Source organism: Vanessa atalanta, chromosome 1 (assembly GCF_905147765.1).
Source record: "Vanessa atalanta chromosome 1, ilVanAtal1.2, whole genome shotgun sequence".
NCBI lineage: Eukaryota > Metazoa > Arthropoda > Insecta > Lepidoptera > Nymphalidae > Vanessa > Vanessa atalanta.
In genome coordinates this window covers 8,694,528-8,717,477 of record NC_061871.1, presented here as the reverse complement: position 1 = coordinate 8,717,477, position 22,950 = coordinate 8,694,528, and the positions used below count along the sequence as shown (strand labels likewise).

The 22,950-nt window shown below is 31.9% G+C and overlaps 1 protein-coding gene across 2 annotated transcripts in view; it reads left to right on the top strand.

Annotated features, from left to right (window-relative positions):
• LOC125067989 (transcription factor Ken) overlaps window positions 1–21,809 on the top strand; it is a 33,381-nt gene extending 11,572 nt beyond the window's left edge. For both annotated transcript variants that reach the window (XM_047676934.1, XM_047676929.1), the window contains exons 2-5: window positions 17,143–17,325; window positions 17,487–17,607; window positions 17,694–18,176; window positions 18,309–21,809. In XM_047676934.1, coding sequence (XP_047532890.1) covers window positions 17,150–17,325; window positions 17,487–17,607; window positions 17,694–18,176; window positions 18,309–19,232 — 1,704 coding nt within the window. In that variant the 5' untranslated portion in view covers window positions 17,143–17,149 and the 3' untranslated portion in view covers window positions 19,233–21,809. The remainder of the gene's footprint in view (window positions 1–17,142; window positions 17,326–17,486; window positions 17,608–17,693; window positions 18,177–18,308) is intronic.
• Window positions 21,810–22,950: the final 1,141 nt, after the last annotated feature.

The following is a 22,950-nucleotide window of genomic DNA, read 5'->3' as shown; positions in this document are numbered from 1 at the left end:
GTATTTTAATTTATTCTTCAAAATATTGTTCAAAATATGAAATTTGGAGGATTTGATAATTATACCTTCGGTTAATGTTTATTTAAATTCTACAAATGAAAATTCTTTCTTCCTTGATGACGTCAATACATAAAATAAGTTTAGTTACAATGTTCAACGGTTGCTTTATATAAGAATATATGTCTATAGTTTATTTTCGGTTTATTTAATGTCTAATAAGATCTGTACTAAGAAACACGCGAAGTTAGACTCGAATGATTACCAATTAGAACCGACTAGTAAGTATTTCAGTTTTAAAATTACGATGTTCAATGTTAAATATATTAGTTCAGCCTTATTTCATTTAATTATATATTGTATTCGTATTCCAACCTCAATTATATCCATCACGGAACGTCCGTAAACAAAATATAAATATTGCAAAAAAAAAAAAGCATTTGTATTATTTGAAGTAATTTGTTACTTTTCAATTGCAACAAAAAATAAACTATTTTTCGACTTTAATTGCTTCGTTTATGTATGCTATTCATTAGCCTTTAACAATAAAGTTATTCATCTATAAATTTCTTCACCTAGTCTAACATTGAAATGAATTTAAAAAAAAAAACGTTATCAGAGGACTCGATGTATCCGTCTCTGAGCGATTGTGAAACTATACGTAATACTTCGATACTAAATATTCATAAGATTCCGACCAGTATATTAATTGATTTAACGATGAATATCGCTTGTAAGTTTATTTAATTACCTGCCAAATTAGTACATGCAATTCTGTTTCTTTTGTTTGAATGAATTCAGACCACATTTGCATACAGTATAGTGACATCTTTGCACTCGCTTTTGATCGTTACTAAATCGTATTTTAATGGTTTCCACTGCTACTGATTGTGACGGTCATCGTCTATTAACACACTTAACAAGTTTCGATTCAATTAGACTGGCTTGCTATCGTTGGATACATTCTGCGGTATCTCCAATGACATACCAATTTTTTCTTTTCCAAATCAATTCTCTTGTTAAATATTTCTTTTATTTTTTATTGTTCTGTAGGACTAAATACATTTTTTTTTTTATATAATTGTATTAAACAACAATGAAATGTTTACATAGCTGCAATTTAAGAAACTCTCGAATCATTAAAATTAAAAGCAGGTCATTGTTATTGAACTTATTTTCAAAATATATACTAAAAAATAAAGTACGTAAAAGCTACTGGTAAATGATTTTTTTTTTATTTTTGCCGTCAAAGATCAAAAACCCCTTTACAGCACCGAAGGTCATAAAAACCTATTTTGGTTCGACAATAACCAGCAGTTAGCTCATCGTTACAAAGCGATGTATTGTCGGCTAACAATAAAAAGTTTAATATTCCTGTCAAAATCGCTCCCAGCCCTTTCTTGTTCCTTGCGGCACAAATTACCGAAGGACGTTCGAACTGGGTCACTTCGGAAATAGTTTATTGTTATCGGCTAGTCTGCGCACACGCAACTCTCGCACACGCGTGTCCGTCACCGATTTTCAAACGATTACGCACACACCCTCAGCTCGTTCAATTAGGGTTCACGCATCCTCTTCTCAGCCTCACCGGTTCACCTTCACATTTGAATACCGCCTTTAATTGTGGTATTTCATCTAATGCCTTCCGCTTTCGTATGAAAAATTGATTAACTTTCTTAAGGCCGACGAGTCAATAAATCGAAAAAATATCGGATTTATGATATCATAATACCATTATAATGACCTCACCTTAAAGGCCACGATTTAACCTATTAATTTTATTACGATGTTACCCTTGTAACTATTTGATATTCAATATTTTGGAATCGGAATTTGGTCATTTACTTTCATTATTTACTTATTCTCAAAAACACAATTTGTTTTATTTAATAATTTTTGTATACCTTGACAGAAATATTGACTCATTTAAAATGTAAAATATCAATAGTTTCATTCCATATTTATGAACATTGGTTACAAATATAAATTAATTATGCGAGAACAGGTGTCATAAATAGCAATAAAAAGCCCATCCAAGCGTAAATTCTGATTGTTTGCAATTTTATAGTCAATTCGATTGTAGGTAAGTTGTAAAATAAGTTAAAAGCCTCAAGGCTTCTAAACAATAACTCACACGCGCGCATAGTCAGCACACTGTTGCACAACAGCGTAGATAACGCGTACACCTATCAATTTGGTCTAGCACATTCACAGGCTTACAAATCTGCGTTCACATCCGGAGTAGGGCGAGGGTGCGTGTGTGTAAAACGCACACATGTAAACGATTTCCCGCAAGTAGCTACCAATATTCAACGCACGCGCACGTGTAAACATAAGACGCAAACATATAGAGCGAGCCCTAGAGTGCTAAAACAGAACGATCGTGAACGAAAGCGCACGTTTCACACAGCGATAGCTATATTTAGTGAAATGTCAGTGTACGTGTAGGTCAGTTACTATTGAAACTGAAAAAAAAAAAACAAAAAAATTATTAGCCTTCATCAATTCTCATATATTTTATTAAAGCCCTACTAATTTACTTGTGTAGAAAAAGCTAATTCTTTCGCGAATATAACATTCAAATTTATGTTACTATTAAACTGTACATTGATTTATGCTTAGAAACTGTAATACTGAATAAATTTTTATAAAAAAAATTATAAATACTATGATCAGACTCAAAAACAAAAAAAAAATTTGCTGCGACGAAACAATAAAAGCAATTATGGGACGTATACGCTGAATGTACCTACTTGGGCATTGCGGCGGGCATAAGCTCGTATACGTTATATTAATAATAACCTAATCATTATTTGTAAATAATTGTGTCAATTGTAAGAGAAATAATGTGAGATTATCTCAACACAAGTCCATAACAAATTTATACCGCGCATTCCTTATCTATCTGGTAACTGGTTCAACTTGCTACCACAAAATTTGCTCGCGCTAATAGAACTTTAGATTGTAACGTGTCAACAGAATGTTTACGCAATTATATTCATTGTTGCATATTGGTAGGCATATTTTTTGCTCGATTCTATACGTGCACGCTTTCTTTTATAACGATTTGCGTGTTGATATATTATCTCTTTGTGAAATATTTATTTGAACAGTTTCAGCGTCACGTATCTTTGTCTGATTTTAAGAGAAAATTTACTTAAAATAAGAATGTAACAAGTGTATTAATATTGTACTTAGTTGGTTTAAGTCAATCCTTAAAGTAAGTTTTCTGTTAAAAGCAATAATACTAAGGCAATTAATTTTTTCATGCATATTTATAGCAGATTCTATGCATCCGTGAAAATAATTAAAAGACAAATATACGTTTTGAAGTTATTTTTATGACCTCTATCTTAACAAATAAACTATATTCACAAAATATAATTTTTCGTTATCAAGTAAATTAAAAATTTAATCTAGTTATTTTGGTTTCCATTTAAAAATTAAACTGTAGACAAAGTGTCACAATAAGATTTTTTATTTATAGTTTTACGACGTATTTTTTTATTTCAAATAATTATAAATAAGTGAAGTATAAAACTTACGATACATAGAACAGAATATAAATTATTTTCTTATGTTTCTGAACTACCTGTAATTGTTTTCTAAGATAAACACTACACTATAATTAAGGGATCTCATTAAATACGATAAAACGCTACCAATAAATCCTAAACAAGAGTAATTATAATTCAAAGTCAAATGTTGACAATTGTAGATTTGGACGTTACAAAAGTTATAAAACCTAACGCTTCTATACACTAACAACTGTAGAATAACTACAAGATAATTCCTATACGGACGTGATCAAACCTTTAATACTCTACTCCATATCTCCATACATTGTAACATAGTGAAACATACTGCTCAACAGCTCTCATCAACAATAACCGATGTGTTGTGTTTACGTTTTTGTTCATCTCGTTTACAAATAAACTTTTCCCAGTAAATATGTAAAATTTAATTGAAAACGACGCAATACGCGTTTAACAAATCAGACAATATATTTATTCTGTTTGTATTTCTAGAAATAATAATTAAAGTCCCAATTCAAAGCACTGTATTTACATTACCCTTTTCAACAAAGTTCCGTCATAGAGAATTTGAGTATGTTTGAGATTCGTAAATTTTCCTATTCTGAAATTCATGTGTTTTATTACGTTCTTCTTCCAAATATATATTAGAGTACCTTTTACGTTGTATGACTCATTGCGGTCTTAGTTTATGCAGACATGATTCAATACTACGAGGCACCATTTTAGTGAAAGAATAATGTTGGATCATCAACAAATTTAGACGTACCTAATACGTAGTTAATTCTATACCTACTCATTACCAACCATATATTTGTACGAATTGTTTTATTCGTAAATTTATATTCATATATTTTGAATGTTGCACTTTTCTAATTAACATCTGAATTGTAGAACCAATGCCAAACAGAGGTCAAATTAATTTGCTACAGTAAAAAGGATAAACATAGAAGTGCATTCAGCAACTTACATAAGAATCTTTTATGTATTAACATATTGCGTTGAAGACAAGTGTTGATTAATTGTTCAACTTAAAGATTTCCTTATAATAAATCTGATGCACGACCTCCGATGCTTAGATTCTAATAATAAAATATATAAATTAAAAAAAAAAAAAGTCATTTTTTATAAAACTCATAATGAAACTTATTTTATAGAAACGTAGGAAATTATGATCTATTTATTACAATCAAACTGACTTATAAAGAATAAACATATTGTAATAATTATTTAGGTTATTCAAGTTATGTAAGTTATCCGTCAAATATACCTGTATAAGCCCAGACATCTTAAACGTTGAGAATAAATAAGAATAAATGTAAGCTTTTGCCCAACAGTGGGATATTTATGGGCTGTTAACTGTTCTAGATCATTATAGTAACTTTGTCTTATTCTCGAAGCAAGAAATCTTTAAAGATATTCATATATATCCATATATGTAATTCAAAAGATTTGTATCTTCCATCTATAAGATTTTTATCTAGAATTACACATCTCTTGAGCAACAGTCTAGGGAAATGAATACAATTGCTTATATACTACCAGTTCCTCAATTAATTGTGCTGTAATTAAATACCCAACTTCATTTCCTTTAATTATAAGTTTAAGTTTAATTTAAATACAATTTAAAAACATTGTGAATGTTATGTTTTTTATAATAAATTGTTGTTTTTACTAACAATACCAATTATATAATGGAATTCGTTTATAATGATTCTAAAAGAAAATGGCCTTAAAATCCTGAGAGTATTCAAGTATTTTTTTTTGTTTTCGAAACGACTCTAAAAGAGATCGGAGATAAATATAATGAAACGCATCAAAATGATTTCACAAAGAGACTTGAACGCTTAATATATTTGAATAATAAAATGTGATATTTTGTTTCGTCCAAGGTCTAATATTTCTCAACAAGTAAATGTTGTAAAGGAAAAAGACAATTTTCTCATAGCGCTTGATGCGTATCTAACAAAGCAACTGCATAAAAACTTATGATAGACAATACATTGTACTCTTTCTACGGCTTGCAAAGAATTAAAAATTGCGGAAGACTGGGAAATCTAAATTAAAAGTATTATTTTATTTTTAATTCAGACTCCCATTTGTTTTTAGTGCAAAATTGATATTAACAGTAACACTAATATACCCTTTAAAATAATTATTTTAGTTTAGTATAGCTGTATAACACAATCTACTGTACATCTATAAAGTCTTCTCATTCAATTATTATTTAATTTATCTTATAATCATTTATTTCGAACCAGGAAGTAAACCAGCTAAAGCGCTTAAATTATTATTAATAGTCACGATTCCATAAGTCGTATTTTCATAAACAACAATATTAACGAATGACGTCATGATTTTCTAGAGAACACTTCTAATGGAAAATTGCTTTGCTTTGTGCCCTCTGCATCATACAAGTCACGTACTGGTGTTAAAAAAATATTGTTTTCCTCAAAGTCTTTATTTACACAATGTAATTTCAATGTAAGTGAGAAATTTTCCAAACTTGTTTTTTTTTCATATCAATATTTATTAGTCGAACACGTTTTTATAAAGCAATGCCATGTATAAAAGTCATCGTTGCAAGAGGATGCTAGCTGTCTTAATTTAAGCCGAAATTACCCCGAAAAATTCACGTAATGTTGATGGACGTAAAAGCAAGGAAATCCAAACCGAGTCGCTACAACAGTTACGTGTCTTATTACGTAAAGCCTTTCGTATACTTTCTCTGTCAGCAAAATTTAGCGTGAACGGTTATGCAAGCACGAAATGGCAGTCGACTAAATTTCATCATTTTGAAGAGCGGACGAAGATCAACGAGACTTATACGGTGAGCGTCGGTTTCGAAATGTGAAATGTAGAGATTTCACGAACCTTCAGAATCATACTGGTTATCTACACGCCCTAATTTCACGTGTTGCATTTTTACATTGATAACGTTTTCGTAATCAAGTCAGTATTATTTAGATTTAATTTAAGATATCATGTTTTATTAAATTTTCACAATTTTCTTATCTTTATTATTATTAATATAAAATTAAATTTAGTAAATGTTTTTACGCACAGAAGTTACGATGTTACTAATCAAAATGATCACGATCAATGTTACTAATCAACTTTCATTTCTCGTATTGAAAGTAACGTGTCTAGCGGTGATTATTTTTACGAATGTAACACAAAATTTTACCTAACACCGAGTTGATATTATGAGGTAACTTTCTAAAAACTGCTCGAGTGACCTTGAAATAAAACGTTCTTACAAAACCGCGGACCACTCGCCGGCCCTACCTCCCCCTCCAATGCAATGCGCGGATCTACGCACACCCCACCACACGCGCACGCGCATCTTTGTGTGCGCCACACCCACACAATGACAAACACGTGTGACACACATGTGTGCGTACACCAGTTCAACGTAGACGAGTAGAAAGAGTAATGAATTATCTTCTATGATCCCACACTCGACAATAAAAAATAATTATCCAATTATATATATCAAACAACTGACTTAATATTGCCATATAAGGAAGTTGATGGAAAGAGTTCTTAGGAATAAACCCGGAAAGCGGATAACTAGATAAATGATTCACAACGGTTTTCTCTTGCGATATTTCTTGTGATCTTTGAACAAAGTATCTAACAGATAAAACTATGAAAAATGTGTCATGTCGATACTATAAATTATAAAACAACTTGAAAAAATTTACCTTGGCGCTGTGCTCGCTAACAAAGCGCACCTTAAAAATTCCATTCATCTGTTTGGAAATCTTCGCCTTCCAAATATGTGAAATCCTTGAACGTGCTATGTGGGTCATGACCAGGTTCCAATATGTCTCGCTGTCGGTTATTAGCATTGAGTATGTTGCGACCGCGTAGATCTGTTGCGCAACTCTGTTGACTTTCATCCTGAAGGTCAAGTGCCATCCTATTTCAAAACGGACCTTGGTCGAGTCTGGTTCACCTCGGACTGTTGAGAGAACGAGTAAGCGGAAGCCGTTATTTCTAATCGATTTTATCAGATATTGTAGCGTCCTCATATTTAAATAATTTCGTAATTAGCTCGTTTGCTATTTCAAATCGACTACAATATATATAAATATACTATAAAATGATATGAACACGTCTAAAACTTAAAACTAATCGCTTCAAGGTCAAGCAATTTCGCGCCGTGAGAATTGCTTGTGTGTATGACTTAATCTATCATAATAATTTGCTGTAATAACCCAAGTGATATTCAAATGACTGTCGACAATCAAATCCGACCTTTTCCTAGACACGTTCTTTATAAATAGTCATCTAACTGCCACGGTGATCGCGAAATGTCGAACACGAACTCGATTTATTTTCAAAGGAGAAATATTGCGAAAATACAGAAATAAGGTAAAACTCTACTTACTAGCGAACCGGTTTTTCTAAATTTAGCTTAACAATTTAATATGTAAATAACTTTGCACTTAAGAATTAGTTAAAAAATCAAAATCTACGACGTACAATCATATTTGCGTACCAAATATAACGTGTAGCAATAATACGAATTTTATGAACATTTTAAACATAATATATTGAACATTAAGTTTGCCTGTACCTAATAACAAAGTCGTAACTCTCGCCTGTTCGCCTCAAGAGTTGGTAGACGGAGTTATTGGCGTTGCCAGTTAACAAGTATCTGGCACAAGGGATCAATCGTCAATCAAACGCAAGGTGAGAGTATAACTGTGGAAGCTATTTTAGCAGCATCGAAGGTAAAACTCATTCGCGCTTTCGACTGAAGTCTCTCACAAGGGAACGGTGTTATTTATAAACAAATGTAGTTTGTCAGTTGCCAACGAGCTCTATTTGGGCATGGCCTCATCTAACAATTCTTGGTACATGGAAGTATGTGCGTATTTTGAATACAATACAAAATATGTGGTACGCTATGTGGCGCCCATACACCACCAGTACACGATAGTACAGCTGCTAAGTGTCTGTCAATAAGCGTATTGTTTGCATGTGAACATTGCTTTACTTTGTGTTGATGCCACGCCCTTACAGTTTAGTCCAGTGCAACAATGAAATTCTGCCAATCATTTTGCATATCTGTGTTGGCTATTGTGTCATCCTATGGCTCACTGGATTGACACGCATATTTCATGTTATTATCTAAGCAATAACAGTCGACCATTGTAACATTACGCGTTTTGACAAACAGGGAAATAACTACAACAGAAACATAAAAAACACTTTCCATTATAATTATCGAAACAAGTATATTTTTGTTTCATTTAATCGACGAAATTTTATACGTAAATTAAGAACAACAACCAAAAAAAGTTATCATTATGACAATGATCTCACGCGACTCATGGCGACGTTGATTAAAATAACAAATTTAGACATTTCCGTATTTTCCTACGTAGAAGAAATTATCGCCGATTCGTTATCGCTTCCCAAAAGTCACTACTCACACGATGCGGGTACGTCGTGTAGTAAACACAGCGTACAACGAGCGATTTCCATACGCCAAGAGCGATGCGGATATCTTTATAGAAGTTAATTGTTTTTGTGATCTAAACAAGAGCGCCGATGATGCACCACAGATTGCTAAATTGGCCGTGGCTCTTATGAATGAACTGGCATTTGTTGTGGAGTTGAGGTTACATAATAGTTTGTATGTGGTGCTACACAGCGCAGTCGGTGCTGGCACTAAACATTTCGTCCGAAGGCCGGCGGCACAAAGCGTGTGCGGCGCGCGGCGTATCGCTCGCCACGCGCGCCCCGCCATTTCCTGTTTGACAACTATCGACTTACATCACTATCGTTTTCTGTCATACTTTGCTCCGCTGTTAGATGCTTGAAAAGGGGTCTTGCCTGTTGCTAAGTACTTTTTACATTCAATCATTGAACCAATGTTACTGGAATTATTAATGCCAATCTCCGGATCGAAACTCTTCACTCTATATAGATATATTTTCATCACACAGGCCATAATTAATGACCTCCTTTTTATATAGAAACTATCTTAAATTACTTGCAGATTGTGTTGTTTCAAAAACCTTTGAGCGAACGTTCTGAATCTGTTTCCAATTCAATTTAACCAATCATTTCAGCGATCTAATTAGAGCATGAAAATGTCGCACGTAAATACGGCTCATGGGATTTTCTGCGAGTGTGGTCAAGCGATCTATTGACAGCTAACCTCGTTTACTAACTCATCGGAGCATGCTTGGATATGAGACAATTTAATTGTGTACAGCATTCTTAGCGGCCCAATTTATTGCTTCATGGGCAATTGCGTGAAACTAACACAATGCGAACTGACTCGAAATAATGGATTTTAATAAAATGCTTAGTAACAATATCAATTTGTTGTTGCCAGCAAATATGCAACGAGACTATAATTATTATACAGAAAGTAATAATGACAACGGGTAAAATGTAATCGTTTGACTCTCATTGACATGTTATAAATATCGTTCCGAAATAGTGATAAATCGTGTAGGATTAATTTCGACATCCGCTGATGATTTGTTCCAACTATAAAGTATGAATGAAATTAAAATTTAATATATCTACTATACAAAACAAACTGTTTGTTTTTTTTTAAATAATTCATTTAAATTGTCATCATTATCGCTCATCCCATTATTTGGGGTTGGTGCAGTTCTGTATAGATAGAATTCTGCAGACTTTCACGCCAACTGCCTGCCGCCGTATATCCTTCCGCCGGAAGGTTTTTCCAACGCTAGAGATGAGATGACTCTCGTTTCTTTGTAGGATCTACAGGAAACAGTACTTAGTTACAACCTAGTACGATACTACAGATTATATTTAGAATTCACAGACTAAGAACCTAAGTTTTAATTAGCTATATTGGTTCTTAATTATAATTTCTTTTTAATGATTTTTGACATAAAAGTACTAAAGTACTTACGTTATTAATTAAATACGAACGACATTATTCATTTATTAACATAATATAATGTTTTTTAAATTCAATATCCCGAGGAAAATCATAATATATGTATTTATATCGACTAAAACTAGAGTTAGTTGATTAATTTTATATAAGTTCACTCGTTTAAAATATTTTTAAATATCAATAAACACGTCTTAAAACCCTAATGTTAGTCAAACACGAAGTAAACGTTTAACAAATAATTTACATTATACAAAGCAGGTTTAACGCGTCGTCGAGTTTCAACACAAGACATAATACAGGAACATTAATAACAAAACACTTAATCGAGACAAAATGCGTTTAGAAACAGTTAGAGAACAGTAATCATTTACAATAACAATAATGTATCATAAAATTCAATTATTAAACCAAAATACTTACAAGGTATCGATAAATAAGACAATATCGCAAACATATCAACCTACTTTACATACACCTACTACTAAATTCTTTTTTCTTCTTGAAAGAATTATCTTCAAGGAATAAGCTCTTTTATACTTAGTTCGCTTGTCATTTTTTGTCTTTTTCATTTCGAGTACGTATCAATACTTAAATGTTAAATGGCTTAGCTTAATGGATTTATTTTGCTTCAGGAATTTAAATTTGAAAAAAGTTCAAAATATTTTTTTTACTAATTGTTAGTTACATTTGTGTGTATATAGATATTTAGGTAGTAATAAAGTTAATGAATCGATGTAATTATCGGGAGTAGCAACTCGCTTCTGCTGAGCATAGATTAATTGGAATAATCATGCATTAATCGTTGTTATGGAATTAGAACATTTGATCATATGACAAAATATTTTAAGTTTGATTTATATGATTTAATATGACGCGGACACTTTCACTCTAATATCTCCTGCACGGTTGGGTAGTCTCCGTTGAAAATACCTGGAATTCAGTCATTATCACCCTCAATAGTAATAGAGGAGGCTTAGATCAGCGCAACCGTACGACTCGGTGACCCAAAAATAACATTAACGCAAACTGTACGTAATATAAATACAAAAATTGCAAAAGGTAATAAAATATACCTAACTTTCTATTACCTAAACATTTTTGTTACGAACATTAAACGCAGAGAACCAGTTTATTTGTCAGATTGACTCCTATCTCGCAAAAACTCGGCTACACTAATAGATAACTATACGTTTAAACGTTATTACTGTACGTCTTTTTCGTAACTCAGAATTTTAGCAACGGCAGGGAAAGTCGGCTTTTTTTCAATCTTACGCTCCACTAGGCCAACGGCTACAATTTCATAGCTTACGACATCGTTTCGCAAAGTCTGTCTGTTGTTCATTGTTTCCTACGACATGACCAATTAATAGTTACTGTCATTTTAGTAATTTCGGTTATGGAATTTCAATCGACTTACCTGTTTTATACCGTTTTATTTCAAGTGTTTCGATTCGTTTTAATGTTAAGCGTGTTTAAAAAAACTCAACAAATGGATGGTTAAGAAAACAATAACATAATTCGTAACTTCTGTTAACTACCTACAATATATAAGATATTCGAGTTTTGTAATTGAAAGTTTTAAAATTGGTTTCGCATATTCTTCAATTATTAATTTTACACTAAAACACTAAACTACTTGTATTGCAAGTATAACTTGTATTTGTTAATTTGCTAATTTTTCATTGAAATAAAATAGTCATAAATTCCTTAAGACTAATACTTGCCAAGGTTTTTCCATACAATGCCCGCGAAATTGCCCCTTCTAGGAAAATATGTCGAACGCTCGCCAGACTATCGTAGTCACACACCATTACTAAGTATAATCTCGATTCGTTGCATATATTGAAAATTTTTATACAAATTCGACTCATTTATAAAGCTATTAACAGCATAACTAGTTTCTCGCATAATTTAGTACACGCGCATTAATAAACGACACATAATAATTAACATTGTAATACTTTGGAATGAATGAGCTTCAGATATTACAAAAAAAAAAAAAAACAAGCTAAAGCTGTATAATGAAAGTGTCACATTTTGTTATTTATTTATACAAGTATAACAAGCGTAATGTGTTTTTTGGACAATTAATAAGGATAATTATCAAGTTACTTACTCATTATACACATTTCTGTATTTGACATCCCGTTAAATCTTAAAATTCCTTCCTTCCTTGATTAATACTGTTCACCTAAGACAAAACTATAAAAATATTGCATATGTTAAAAAAAGCTGTTTATCACATTTTATGTTTAACTCTAATACTTTAGAGTATTTAGTTAATTAAACATATAAATTAGATAAAATACCCTTTCGTGGTTATTTTAATTAAGAGATGCATTAAAAAAACACATACCAGCCTTTGATTCATAATCAAACCTTCACAGGGCAGAGATTTATTGATTCCTAGGACCTATAACATTGACTTGTCTGGATTTAAATCAATCTCAATTATCTTCAATTATACGGCGCTACTAGAATTCTTTGATGGTTTCTTATAAAGAAACCAGCCACGAGTATCATAAACACCTTAAACGGTACCCTGAATACTACGTTCACGTAGTTTACTTTTGTACGGTCTATCGCGAATATCAGCAGTATTTATGGAAATGTAAACATTTTTCTAACATTATTAAAGGATGTTGTTTTATTTTATTGAATTCTTAACGTACAGATAAATAAATATTTCATATATGTGTTAGAAAAGAATACATAAGCGTACATAAGACGTCTGGTTGATGATAAGATATTACACAAAGTTTGTAATAAAAAATGTAATTTAAAGCAATATAACCCTAAAATATATAAATATTTAACATAAAAATATAAGAAAAAATTCGATCTTTAACATAGTAATGTAATACGAAGAATTTCATCAAAATATTGCGCATAACTTTGATTTTGTTTTGGTTGATAAAATGTTCTTGTTTATATTTTATTTAATAATGATATAGTCAACGAATAAATATAATTTATAGCTTTAAAGCGGTAAACTGATATTTTATGCTCATATTTTAAAATAATCCTTTAAATAAAAACTCTCTTTAGACAGGATGCAATCTATCTGTCACACGACGTAAAAAAAAAAGTGTAATTTTCATAACTATTTTTCGAATGCATCTAAAATATATCATAAAACATTTAAGACATAACAATTTAGATAACACAAAAACATTTCAAATTAAGTATATTTTCTTTGAAATACAATTCGTCATCAACCGATGAATAAATTTGTATTACATTTTGTTTGTTGTTTCGTCCAAGAGCCTTTGTCACTTTCTACTGTATATATATTAAGAACTTAAGAAGTGTAGGCATAAATGTTGAAAACCATCGGTACTTCAGAGATAAACAATACAGACGAAGCCATAAGTCATGGCTAGTAGGTGACATATTACCCTTAAGTGTTAATAATGTTGCTTGTCCATTCTAGGTTTGTACTTGGTACGTGTTTAATTAGTGTGGGTTGAATTATGTAACAAGTGTTTCTTTTATGATTCAACCTTGAATTGTTCTTGATTCTAGTATTGAGACATTTTTATTGCCCCTTGTTAACATAGGCGATATCTTGTTGCGTTGCTTCCTGTTTGTTTCTATTTTTAATACGACTTAGTATTTATTTGAATCACGCCGTCTTAACCATCGGCCGTAAGATGTGTTGGACGTAACTCTCATCTAACAACACTATCTTGGTACATTTCGTTATTTTTCGATAATGATTATATTTTTTTTAAATACTGTAATTTTCTTGTTACTCCAATTGAAACAAGCGTTCTAAATTTATTCTACGACCCACATATTAATAACTTCACACGTTGAGAATTTCGACCCTAATTTACAAAATAACTTTTAAACGTAGATACCTACTTAATTTTGGGAAGTTATCACTTACGTTTATATAAAACTACACAGTGAATGGTTAATTTAGTCAATGAAATTGAATTTAAAATGTTTCCGGAATTTTGTTTACTAAGGCGAAAGTGAAAGTTACTGAACGAAGGTCGGCGCACGTGGGAAAGGCCATAGAAAGACTAAATAAAAATCGCTGTCCGCTGAAGGCAACGGTACAATTCGATTTAAGCATTAAAGCGTCGAGCGCCATCTCTGAACTATATGAGTAAACTTTTAACGCCATCTATCGGAGATAAAGAAAACTATCATGTGAAAGTCTGCTAGTGCCTAAGTATTTTAAACTAAATCCGGCAGGGAGCATTGTGGATGGAACCAATTTAAAATTATTTAATACTCTCCTTAAAAAATTAAAATGTACTGGATTAATAAAAGTTAAAATTGAAATTGTTTAAATCAATAGTTAATAAAACTATATTTAATTGATTTGAGTTGACATCTTGCGTTTCAATTAATCACTGATTTTGTAACTTGATTGCAAACGTTTTTTTGTTTCTAACAAAAAAGAAAAAGATGACAAGAAATATCTATAAATAACGAACAACCCTAGGAGGCGAGTACAAGCCCACGATACGATTCGCTTGGCACGAACAATGGCAGGCGAGCCTGATGCGCAACACTGCGCTCGCGTCGCCCTGAAAATGTCACAATGACTATAATTTTCATGTGAAAATCTTCACAAATGAAAAAGACTCATTAGGTACATGTTTTTTGCAATAATTTCTTAATACTTTATTCATTACAGCCAAATATTAAGCCAGAAGTTATTAAATTACATTAATAACATTACGAAACGGATCAGTAATTTAATGTATTTATATATATAAATTGAAAAAACGATTCCGAGTTCATTGCTCAAGGTGAATTTACATCACGATTAACCGCTGAATTGGTAATGCTTTTCTTGATCACGTAAAAAGTTTAATGCGGGTTTTTTAGCAATACCAATGTATTTATTACCCTCTCACCATTCTCATACTTATCTCAAGATTTTTTATTTACCTTGATTTGTTTAGATTTTTTAGTAAAGTTAAAATATTTTTTAGATCAACATTAACATGATAAAGAAACCTGATGGCTTATCATTCTCTCCAACCGCCGCTTGAAAGAGTCTTTCAATAAAGCAATAAGTATATTTCAATAAAAAATCCTAGCGTGCCACTCAACAATTGTATTCTATACTTCAGTCACTGCCGTCACTTTATTGATAACCTCTTCGTTGGTCTAGTAGCGACTAGCTTATTAGTGAGCAGATCATTGAAGTGCGGGCTTCGAATTCCGTAAATTCAGGGTCGTTGATCTAGCGCCTAGTCTCTCAACAGTGGTGTCAAATTGCCGTCCCATCAGACTATGAGATTGAGGAAATAGAGAAAGATCTCACTATTTGATTCTCCCGCGCAGTCGATTAGGTTTTTTTGATATTGGATGAAATCATTAAATAATTTTAATTGCGTACAAATAAAATTTGCAGAAAAAAATCTATTCGGCCTTTGAAATGTCCGTTAATTTTTCTTCCGGGTAAAAAAACGGCTTTTATTTATATGTTACTGAATATTAAAACGATTAAATAAATTCTCAAGGAAATGATTCTTTGTTCTCGATGGAAATTTTTAATGGGTGCTCATTAGCATAGTACTTAATTAGACTTAATTAGTTGTCTGGTAATAAATATTTTTACCAAGACAGTCAAAGCGAGTAATATAATACATTAGCGAATGTACTCGGATAAATATTGTATAACATACTTTCAAAAGAACATTGTATTCTATTATAATCTTATTTTCATGGTAATTTATTTGTAAATAATAATAATTAATAATTCTTTAAAAATACTACGTAATTTATCATGTTTATTTGACAAATAAATAGTTTTGTAGTAGAATAAATCATTTCAATCTTAAATGCAGACTTAAATATTATTATGAGACTAATCGAATAATTTGATTTTAAGTTGGATTAAGTGTTTAGTATTACGTGCAGCTACATGACGTTCAATTAAATATGACTTTTAAGTGAAACCATGCAATAATAGAGAAACTGTTGCGAACAACAATGCCTTCGACCCCGCTCTTGCTAAACCGCCACAAAGACGCGCAAGCTGATCGTCTTTTAAACGATCTTGCGTTAGAACGCTAATAACTAGTTGCGATACCTTATCAGGCCAAGGTCCGATTGCGACAGGCTTTCTAGCACTTGCCACTAGGACTCTTAGCCGGAGACCGCGTCAACTGAGTTCATTTAAATTCACGTCACCTTTTGACCTTTTTATCGTATTGAGAAATACTTTTCAATGGCCATTGTATCGCATATCCAAAAATCACACCTATTGCTTATTCAATTTCCATAATTTTACTGCTAGCGATGATATTGAATCGTTAATCGCTTAACAGTTCACTGGCTATAACCTTGTCTTCCATTAAATCAGCGGTTTTCAGTCTGACATAGATAGAGATTAATGAACCGAAAACAGTATGGCGAGCCTCAATTTCGATATGATTTCACTTATTTGCACACATAGTATCGTGTTAGAAAATTTCAAATCTCACGAAACTGTAATTCGATTGGATTTGGTTTAATATGAACGGAAGAGGCACGCCACTTTGCGGATTATAACGTTTATTTATAGTTTGGGTGCATTCATTATAGCTAAACTTAAAAATAAAAAAAAATCGCTCAATGAATATGTACATATATTGTTTATTTCAGAATGTTCTTCTAAAATTGTTTATGATAATTACGAAAAATATTTGTGTGTCACTTTTACACATTTACAGACTGTGTAATTGTTTTCTATCTTTCCAGTGCTGGAATGATGGGCGAGGGCCTGCTGACACTCACGTACGGCAAGCACCACGCCTGCATCCTGAACGAGGTGGGCGCGGCGTGGCGCGGCGCCCGTTACTCCGACCTGGTGTTGGTGTGTGACGACGCTGTGCCGCTGGCTGCCCACCGCATCGTCATGGCTGCTGCTAGTCCCTTGATAAGGTACATAAATTGAGTGGAAAATAAATTTGACTATTTATTTATATATAATTTTATCTACAATAAACCAAATTTTTCATAATTACTTAATAATAATAACTGAATAAAATATCAAAATCAGTTTTAAATTATTAATTAATCATAAAAAAATGCTTTATTTTCAGAAAAATCCTAGATGACACACCATCTATCGAGAATCCAGTCACAATTCACATGTCCGGCATAAATAGCACCCTTATGAGACATTTACTTGTTTTCTTATACAGTGGACAAGCTTACATTGAGGTTAGTTGGAAATAAATGCACATCACGAGAATAAATAAATACGTTTAATATTTAATAAGTCTAATTATCTTCTTTGCTTATTTCAGTCGGGAGAAATCGATGATATGCAAGAATTATTTGAACTGTTGGAAATCAAATCGGATGTGTGGAAATCAACAAAAGAAAGACAACAGGCAGAAGAAAGAAACAGATCATGTGACCGATTAAAAGGCAAAAATCTCAAAACAGACATTAATAGTAACGAAAGCAGTAAACATGACGCGCCATCAGGATCCTCACACTCGGAAAGCGAAAGAGTTACGCCAGGAGCAGGCTACAGTAAAGACAAAGAACGAGGAGAATCAGAATCTTTGAGTATAAAAAAGGAAAGCATGTCAACGAGCAGTAATGATGAAAGGGAGGAAGATGATCCAGATGGTGAAAAAAGAGATAAGGAATGCGGACGAGTTTCTTCACGTAGACGAAGCTCTTCGAATCCTGTAAATTTATCACTAGCCAGGAACTCAGAAAACACAAGCAGCGAACACGATGATTCACAGGACCTTGATGTCGAAACAGTTGCGGCTAAGGTATCTAATACGCACATTTAATTAATATAATATCATTTAATTATTTAAACGTACATAAGGTATTTAAATTTTAATTAAAAGTGTAATGTAATTTTAATAAGTCTTTAACACAATATTTGTTTCCCTTTACAGAATATTGGAAGAAGACGATCTACTTCATCAAGTCAAGAAGATCAACCTCAGGAAACGGTATACCGAAGACAGTTGTTAAGCGATCGATTAGGTAGAGGTATTGAAAGAGCAAAGAGAAAATCACACTATTTGGAACCACCCGAGCTGGACTTAAGAACTGTAAAGTTAGAAGATTACGGACACCTTAAGACATCCGATAATGAATTTATGGCTCTTGTTCAAACGTCACCAGAAAATTATGTAGTTACACCACACAGGAAAAGAAGAACTGGATTTCATAATTCACCATCACAGAATCCCCCATTTGTTTCGTTCCCTCCAAGCTATTTAGAAGAAATGGCCCACTTGCGATATGCCCAAGGACCCGGCGTAGCTGCGGGTGTTGCCCGACTGGGAGCGCTACACCAACTTAGCGCTTCCGCTCCACCTTATTTACCAGAAAGAAGTGCTACGCCTCCAGCGACAGTACATGAAGACGCTCTCAAATATCGGCCCCCGAGTGCGGGATCATGGGGTCCTTGGCTTTGTCAACCACAAATGGGAGGAGATGAAGCACCATCTACAGATCATGAGCAAGGTTCGAGTAAACAAGCGCCTGTCCGGGAATACCGTTGCGAATACTGCGGAAAACAATTCGGTATGTCATGGAATCTCAAGACTCACCTGAGAGTTCATACAGGAGAAAAACCATTTGCATGTCGTCTTTGCGTCGCCATGTTCAAACAGAAGGCTCATTTGCTTAAACATTTATGTTCCGTACATCGGAATGTTATATCATCGAGCGAAAATGATGGTCGAACGAATACCCCAGGGCGGTTTAATTGCTGTTTCTGTCAATTAACGTTTGAAGCATTACCAGAACTTATAAGACATCTTTCAGGACCACATAATAGCCTTCTTTTAAGTAAAAATTTACATGAATGACGCCTGTCCACGTGACGCGAAAATACGCGTTTTATTGGACATTGAAACTTCTCTCTACTCGGGAGCTTAATTGTGATATGTGTTTAAAATGGATATAATTTGCTAAGTGTTTAGTTGTAAGTACGTTATCGCAGAGCGATATTCATATTAAGGCATTCGCAGAAACAAAACACTGCGAGTGTGATATAAATTTTTAATTTAAAATCATGTTTGCCGAATGGGTCCAAATTGTTATAATTTGTTTAAAAATTATAATCCGGGACCAATACCTTCCGAGATAGTATTTATTTGAAAGATGTATTTTCATTAGCATAAATATTATTTAAAAGCCACCGACACATTAATTCCTTAAGAATAGAAAATAGATGTGATTGTCAATGAAAAGTTGCGAAGATTGTACAGCCTTTATCATAGGAACGTCACATGAACTACCTCCTAATTTAAATCAGTGTTTTATAAAAATACCGACGAAGCGGTTTTACAGCATTGACTTTATACACCGTAAGATTGTAAAAAAGTATGCAGTCGATGTATCTAGTCAGAATTGGAACTTAGAATTAAACAAATCAGTGTGTTGTTCATTCACTTAACAAGGTACAAATTGTATAATAGTTTACGTCCAAAAAGAAGAATCGGAACCGTTTGTAACTTATGCTTAGATTAACAGAGAATAGAAACTAATATCTACAGATAATATTTGAGTAAAATGGTTATCTATTCGTGCATTACTTCAACTTTGTTCCAATTGTAAATCTGACTTGGCGTTTCGCAGCTTTTCGGACATACAAAATCTCATTATTAGTTTTTATTACTTACGTAATTTCTAATGTTAGAAATAATGTGTTCGTAATATTAAATTTCACTATGCCTTCAATTAGTTCGTGCCGTTTTATTTTCAATGTGGATGAACACCAAAGATTTGTAAAGCATTGATGTTGTTTTGGTGTATACAATTAAGAGAAATTATAGGGACCTGAATTGATTTCGACGTGTTAAACTTAACGTAACGTATTTAGGTACCAATTTAATAATCTCACGACTGTAATTAATAAATTTTCTTAATAATTAATGTATCTCTTCTACAAACACTTCAGTAATTCCACTGCGAGCTGTTATACGAGCTTGATAACTATTTTTTTGATTTTTTGTACTATCTTAGTATTAATTTTAATGCTGACTCGGCATTATGTTCAAATTAAAATATTTTACGTCTTATCTTTATTTTAAGCTTCGTTTAAAATCTTTAAAGATTTCTTTAGCGCGCACTAGTATTGTGGCCAGTTATTTTTAAACTGATATCTTAGTTAAAACTGTGTGGTTGATATATTTTTATACTTGGGTCTTTCTTTTACTTTTCTTACGATACTAATGTCGAATACCAAAATTGAGACGTCGCTTAAATTTTGGCTAAAAGCTACAATTGCCTTAAATTCAATTAGAGTTAGTTTCGATTTAATTACGAAGCAATAAGGATGTGTTTCAAATTTAGTACCTATAAAGTAGCATTCGTAATACTCATTTTTATACACAAAAATAAGGTACATTTTTTAATATTTTCACGTTTTTTTTTATATATCGCAGGATTATTTTCATAATAACAAACGAGTCTTCGTACTTCATTAAAACTAAAGTTACCAGAAAATTGTTCAAAACCTAGTTTAAATGACATAGTTGTCGAATCGCTTTAATGATTTCCATTTAATTGTTACCTATCGTTATACCTGATATTTTTTTTTTATTTTATGTGTTTTGTTTTTATTGACGTAATTTTGTAATTGGGGAACAACATAATCTTAAGTATTGTGATTTTGATTCGTTAGATGTATGTGATAATTGTCTGTTATTATTGTATAAGACGAACAGAGAACGCAGTCTTCCAGCGCGTTTTCCATATTTTCGATTATTATATGTAAATATTTAGATCTAAGTACTGCATGACAAAATCGTCCGTAAAACAAATCGCTGCCGTTCATACGTAAAACGTTTACTTGAACAAATTGTCTATATATTTTTTACTACCTTTTAAAATATTTCCATAGAAAATAAGATTGTTGTGATATTCCGGAACCGATCCGGCGATGCCTTAAACAATGCAACTTATACTCGTCAAATATTTTTCTGATTAGAAATGCAAATATGTCTTCATTAATCATTATGTCTAAAACACATTGTAACTTTTATCCAACAAAAAAAATGCATAATTTAATTGAACTATTTTGTACAAATTGTTGTCTTAACACCTCCATTTCTTTTTATAATTCTAGTTATCAAGGAAAAGGGTGATTGAAAATCTTTAAAAGATAACTCCTATTCTTCCATTTTTCAAATGTAATTCAAAATGTGTTTTAACTGAAATCGGAATGTTATCTAGAACATGACTTAGTTTATTATGTACATACGTAATCCAATGAGAGAGGAAGCTTAACTTAATATTGTTGAACTTGAATATAGATTGTCTCCGTTAATTGTAAATTATAAAATAGTTTATAAGGTTTCACATAGTGTACAATTTTTTGTAGATATTATTTAGAATATTAACATTCTGTAAAAATGTGTTCTTACCCTAGTAAATTAAATAACGAGAATATTTTAGTTACACAGTCCGATGTTTGTTTTAAACCCTTTACCTAATATATAATAAAACTATCAAAATTATACTATTATTAAACTATATCTTCAGTTAGTAATAGAAATTATTCTAAATACTCATACCTCCTATCATAACAAATTACCAGTAGTTCATAGCGAGTACCTACCTACATAAAGCATGCCTATGCGTTGATAGGGCTATGATTAAATCAGACAGCCTATCTAGCATGTCAATAAAGCAAGTTCAATTAAAATATTTTGAACTATTTCATTTAATAATTCTTTTTATAAAATATACATAACATAATTTAAAATTTCAATGTTTTTTAATAAAATAAAATAATATAAAAGGAATGAATTTTACAAAAAAAAATTGCAGTATGACCACAGTTGTGCTGTTATAATTAGGCTGGGCGCGTATTTCAATGAGGATGTCATATCGATAAAAAATAATCATTCATATATATATATATATATATATATATATATATATATGTAATCTTATTAATAAAATCGATTCAATTTAGTATAATTTCTCGGTGGTGTAATGCTACACCGTTAAAACACCATTATTAAAAAGAAAGAAAATTCTGAATCATACAAACTATATCCATTGTATTCATACATCTACGACTACATCATGAGACGTGTGTAGTTTAAAAATATAAATTATACTGATAAACACTTAGCACATGATTCTAGTCATCCTCTTTTCTTAAATTGATGATGATGACACCTGAATATGAACAATGATTAACACCTTGATTACTTAATTTGACCTGTACAAAACTATATTATATATTATTATTAATATTTACTTTCAAAGTATTTATTGTAAGTATTCTTGCCATTTATACCAGGCTGATTTTCTATAGACTATACGAGTTTGATAATAGACATTTGTCAGGTGTGTCACGAGGATGAAAGTCAATCTCTAATTTTATTTTTCATTCGATAACTTTAGAACTATCAACGGTTGGGGAAAAATTCATAAATATCTAGCAAACAAACGATTTAATTTTTGTTTCAAAATTGCAAATAAGGACTGGACTACTTGATTAGTTGGGCCACTTGATGTCAGATAGTAAGTGGTCACTTTGACGAAGAAATGTTAACCATTCTGTACATC